This window comes from Nestor notabilis, unplaced genomic scaffold (genome assembly GCF_000696875.1).
Source record: "Nestor notabilis isolate BGI_N333 unplaced genomic scaffold, ASM69687v1 scaffold4229, whole genome shotgun sequence".
In the NCBI taxonomy this organism is placed as follows: domain Eukaryota; kingdom Metazoa; phylum Chordata; class Aves; order Psittaciformes; family Psittacidae; genus Nestor; species Nestor notabilis.
The window spans coordinates 44,296-50,074 of NW_009943981.1; the positions used below are offsets into that span (position 1 = coordinate 44,296).

At 46.4% G+C, this 5,779-nt stretch overlaps 1 protein-coding gene across 1 annotated transcript in view; it reads left to right on the forward strand.

The window, feature by feature from the left end:
- The window catches only part of XRN2 (5'-3' exoribonuclease 2), a gene marked incomplete at its 5' end in the record, with an annotated part of 42,405 nt that extends 38,131 nt beyond the window's left edge, over positions 1-4,274 (forward strand). Inside the window, one exon of the mRNA XM_010022210.1 lies at positions 4,040-4,274. Within this exon, the coding sequence (XP_010020512.1) occupies positions 4,040-4,102 (63 nt within the window). The remainder of the gene's footprint in view (positions 1-4,039) is intronic.
- Between the last annotated feature and the right edge of the window lie 1,505 nt (positions 4,275-5,779).

Here is a 5,779-nt window from a genome sequence, read left to right on the forward strand (position 1 = left end):
ACATTCAGGGATGGGAGGGTTTCTCCACAGTGTGTTTAAAATGTAGATTCTTACAACTTCATTAATTTTTCCCCTCAAACGCTTATTGGGTTTCTCTCAAATGCAAATGTTAGATTCTGGTAGCCAGAGAAATAAGCATGTCTGTGAAAGTACATGTGAAAATAGCTTTGTATGGTTAAAGGAAAGCAAATGAACGTGGTAGGAGAACCTCATCCAAAATTCCAGGTGACTGCCATTGGTTTATGAAAATACCACAGAATGAAAACACTTCTTGAAGGTAGCAGGTGATTCTGCTTATGTGATTGTGTGTGTTCCCAGTAGAAGCATAATCTGCATATACTCTTGTACTAGAAATGTGAGTATTTACAATGCTGTTTAAAGTAAATCTCAAGTGTTTATATTAAACATTGAGTTCTGCTGCTCTTTGTGTAAGTCAAAACTACCACTCAGTGGTGGAAAAGTTACTGTCCAGCAATGGGGAAAGATGAGGAAGAGCATTCAGCTTCTTGGTAACGCTATTTCCTAATCCTTTTTATGGAAACTAAAGCACAAACTGTTTGAAATTTGCCTTCTGTTGGGACCTGGTTCAGCTACATCTTAGCTCAAGACAAGTCACGTTTTAGTCTACGTTCTCTGTTTCTCTTCTTCCCAGTCTGCTCATCTCCCCAGTACACAGAAATCTGTGTCACAAGGTGCAGTACCACACACTCGGATGTGGTGCCTGGTTTCTGGGGTGTTTCTCTGTGCCACTGGCAGCACATTCATGTGGGTTTAAGTTTTGTCCTGCCTTGCGTGCATTGGGTAAGATCCCAGTGTCCTTTGCTTAGACAGCAGGGCCTGCAGGTACAGTGCATTGAAATACTAATGCCACACAGCACAATGTGGAAGTCTTGTTGTGTTTTTACCACTTCTCTGATTCTTTGTCTGCTTTATGTCTTTTCTGTTCTGGTTGGGAGTCTCAGGTAGCACTACATCACCACCACTGTTGCACAGTGACGTTGCTACGGTGGGGGGGTTTAAGGCAGCTATTACAATAAAAACAAGCACTGTCAAACCAAGTCTGTGAGGGAAGAGCCTTTGGCCTTTGCTGAGGAGGCTTTTGCAGAGCACATCTCTCTTTGGTTGAGCCCGTCATGCCCCAAGCCCAGCAGAAGCAGCCCAGGAGCTGCTACCACCATCCTCTGCGTTGTGTGTGGGTGCAGGGTTGCTTGGTGCTGCTGAAAGGCTCTGTGGCACCCAGCAGCCTGCCCAGAGCTCCCAACTCGGAAACTCTTGTTCGGCTGAGCCCTCTTAGCAGCAATGAGGTTCCCTTCTCCCCGTGACTCCTACCCCAGAGCATTTTTAGTGCAGAGGAGGCTTTTAAGACTGGAGTGTGGATTGTCTGTGGCTCGTTCACTTGTCAGGTTGGTATTGCAGCAAGAAACAGGAGGAAAAGATGCCAGTGTACCACTGTGCATGCTTGCTCCAGGGATAGCCGGGAGGCATTAACAGCAGAAATCCTTCCAGAGGTGGTTTTGGCTATAAGCAAAATGAGGCAGTGTGGGTTATGACCACATTAGGCTTAATGGTGAGATTTGAATCCTTTCTGAGTTGCCCAACTAGTCCCCGAAGGGTTTTTTTTAAAAGTATATTTCAAATTTGGACGAGGTATATTGATGGGATCAGTTTTCAATGACCTTTGAAAGTCCCTTTCAGTCCAAACTATTCTATGATTCAAAACCCTTTCATTCTGTGTTACACAGGTTTACCCAAAACACTCGAGGAATAAAATGCATAATTGCACTAACCCATCACAGGGGCTGCTGTAATGATGGAGGAAAATCAGCAGAGGATTTTGATGCTGGTGGAGTCTGGGTGGTATTTAATTAGGGCTGGAAAATAGACACTTGAAAAAGTCTGTGTGCTGCACTGTTCTCTGCTCTAGCCTTTATCCTGGTAGCATAGGTGGATGTATTTGCAAAGGGAATCAGTGCTCAAACTAGTTCATTCCCGACCTTAAATCTTTGTGTGTAGCAGCTACAGCTGGAATCACAAAGGAAAACAGGAATTGTCTCCCAAGGATGTTTGCAGCAGGGGCTCAGGGAGGGCACCCCTCTTAGTTCACAAGGGGAAAGCTGTCTCCTAACCACAGGATCTCGGAGCATCGTGGATGTCTGCAGCCTGGCAATGATGGAAAACCTCAGCCCTTGCTGTTCTCTGGCTATTTGCAACCTAAATGATTAAACAGGAGGCTTTTGGTAGTACTGCAGTCGTGTCCAAAACATAGTTCCCCTGTCACTAGCACGGGACACGTCTGCTGGATCATGAAATGAAGTTACATCTGGGTGGTGACTGCAGCCTTAACCATCATGTCTGTGAATATGAATATTAAGGACAAATCTCCTGGCTCAAGTAAATTTGCTTCCTAAAAATTCCCCTTTGCATTTCTGTTGTTTTCCAGCTGGTTTTTATTCCTTTATTTTTTTGTTGCCTTTTTTCTCTCCTTTTTAATGTTGTTTTTAAGTGAACTGTCAGATGTCATTATTTCCCCCGGGCCAGCAGCGCTGCCGGAGAATTAGAAGCTCCCGTAAAGGGTTTTGGGTGCAAACCCAATAATTGAATCTAGCATTGCTGCCTGTACATTTCAAAGCTTTAAAGCCTTGAAAAGGGATTCAAGTGGAAGTGGTGACACGTAGCAGCATAAATAATTATCTTTGGTCCCTTTCACCTCTGAATTCTTTTTTTACAGCATACAGAACATGGTCTGAAGAGGTTAATAAACGCGCTGCTACAAAGTGCTTACGAAATTAATGCAACTGCCATGGATATGGGTTGCTCTCTGGTGAGGGGGGTTTGCTGGCGGCCTCCAGCTCCTGCACAAATCCTAAAAAATAAACTTGATGGTGTTGTGCAGGTGTTTGACATTTTGATTTTAGTCTGTAGCAACAGCTGAAGGGCCAGATAAATGCCTTGTACAGCTGGATTGTGCTTCTGTGCTGGGCTTGTGTGGAACTGGAAGGGTTTCGAGCTTGTTTCCTGATTAAACTGATCACGATCAAACTGAAAACAAAGATAAAACCTTCCTGGAGGTAGAAGCAGCGTATTCCACACGGTGCTTTTGGGTGCACATGTGTTTTGTCTGGAGAAGGCTGAAGTGAACTGCTCCAGTTTCCCTGCTTATCCCCAAGCCCCCATCGGACAGGGTAAGGATGGATTTCCCTTTAGAAGGGATGAAAGGAAGCCCCTCTTCCCCAAACACCAAAAAAACTCCAGGGAGGAAACAAACAAAGCCCCATCGCTGCCGTTAGTGCAGCCATTTAATGACCTTTCTGCAGTGCATCAGGTTTTGCAACGATTTTAAATGTTTCAAAGGGACTTGATGAAATCTGTCACTGGATTCGATGTACAGAATGCCTCTTCTGAATGTAAATACAGAAATACATGGGAGCGATTTCCAAGGTGGGATTTAGGCATTTTTCACCTATCGTTTCAAATGATGAGTGCTGGAAAATGCTCCTTCTGTAACAAATACAATTATCTTAATTCTATTTTTCCTTAAAATACTTAGTTGTAAAAATACCTGCCTTGCTTTAGCTTCACATTGCTCACAATTAGAACAGAAAGGTGGCACTTGAGGGATTTTTTTTCCTCTAAAAAATGAAGCTGACTGGTGGGAACCACGAATCCCAGCGATGCTGTAATCCACAACATGCCATTTGCATCCTTGCTCTGTGTAAAGCATAAAGAGTGCGTGGAGCAAAGCCACGTTTTCTGTAGGAACTGGAGAATTTCATTTCAAATGTGCCCTTTGAGAGGGAGCATGGGGATATCTGTGTGTGTGTATATGCGTGTGTGTGTATACGTGGCGTTAACGTACTGGTTTCTGTGCTCAGGGAAGTCCAAGCTTGTCCTTCCAGGGGAGCACTCCTGTTGGGAGCACTCAGCACCTTCCCGTGCAGGGGTTTATTGTGTCACTTGTGTGGGCCGATGCTCCGTGGACCTTGTTTACCACCATGTTAATCCAAAAACTAAATGCTTGCTTTTGTTTGTTTGCTTGCAGGCCTATGGCCCCGGGAGGCCCTACCCGCTCCCGCCTCCCTCGGGAAGATACAGCTGGAATTAGCTCCTGGCGACTTCCTTTTTAACCACAGAAAATGTCCAGGCTTTTTGTTCTGTTTTTTATTATTTGGGGAAGGGGAAGAAAAGAGAAAGAATCCTGAAGAACCATCCCTGTAGTTTTTAAACTCTGATACTTGTTTAAATGTGCACATTTCGTACCCAACTGATGATGATTTTCCTTTGGGGGGGCTGTGGCGCTTGGGAATAGCGGGTTGCGGAGTACGAGTACCCTGAACTTGCTCTGCCTGTGAGATGTTTGAGGAGGTGGGAGTTCCTTATCCCCCTCCCGCTGTGTCACCCCCAGCTCCAGCCATCCTTCACGGGAGCCGGGTTGTACGGAGCACCTAGAAACGGGATGGGATTAGGTGCTTAGACACCGCTCTTCCTCGTCAGATGCTTCCTTGAATGTCTCACAGAGAGAGGAGACTTTTTTTGGGGGAGGGACTTTGAAGTAAAACATTTCAACTTTTACACCTTGTGCCTGGTTCTGACTTTGTTACTGCACCAGAAGGGAGCAGGGAGGGTGGGTTGGGCTGGTTTGGTATGTGATTTAAAGGAGCTGCACAGGCCAGCGTTCCCATTTGGTTTTAGCACTCTTTGTAGGGGTTCCGTGTGACTGTACCAAATCAGTGCGTATTTTTATTTGCTTTATAAAGTGGCTTTTGAAACCGGGAGCAGGAGCGAGTGGTTCATTTCCAACCGCCTCCACGACGTCTCTGTATCTGTTCTCTGTTCCTGCCTGCACACAGTTATAGTAATTCATTGCAAAATAATTCCAACAGCATTTAAACCCCTCGTTTAACTCAAAACCAAAATCACGGGTGTTAAACGAGCAGCGTTAATGCCACTGTAACATCTTTCCCTTGTGCCACTGAACCCATGTGCCATAAAAATCAGTGAGCTCCCAAGATCTGGAGTGGTTTTCCAGCCCCATCCTTTGAGGGCCCAGATGTTAATCGCCAGCAACAAGGAAAAAGACAGGACCAACGTAACCTTGGGAGGAAGAAATGGTGAAACCAGGTTCATTATTTTCAAGTGACTGAGGGTGGAGCGGAATCTTTCATTGTAATGCAGAGTTCCATCCTGCCCGGAGCTGGGAGCGCATCAGCCCTTGGCCAGGAGGATGTTTGGGTCTCAAAAAAGGCATTTTGCTTTTTCGAGCAGGATGAAACCAGCAGCAAATGTGAATGTTCACGTAGATATGCTGGTTGAGCGCAGGGCTGGTGGAAGGAGGATGGGGGCTGGGGGGCTTTTGTCCCTTGTTCCTTGCGTTTGGGGGTATGGAAGCGGAGTTGGATGAAGGTTCTGGGGGGCTGCTATGGGAAGGGGTTGTCCACATGAGGTTCCCCCCTTGCCCAGCTCTTCACCTCTTGGCCTCTGAGCTGGCTCCTCGGTCCAGAGAGATGTGGAGCCTGCCTAGACCTTGGAGCATTGCTCAGAGCAAAGCGTTTGGCCATCGTCTGTGGTTCCTCTGCTCCATGGCACAGGGATGGGATGCAGGGCCTGAGCACAGAGCATCATCATCCCTGCTCCAGCTGCCTCTGCATCCCAGTGCTCCTGGGATATTGGGGATGGCCATTGTGGCCAGTATCCTGGTGGCAGTCCTGAACCTGCTCTGCCTACAAGTTCCAATGTTTTCCAAGCTGGAGCCTGATGCCATCCCCTTTGCTTTAGCGGGGTC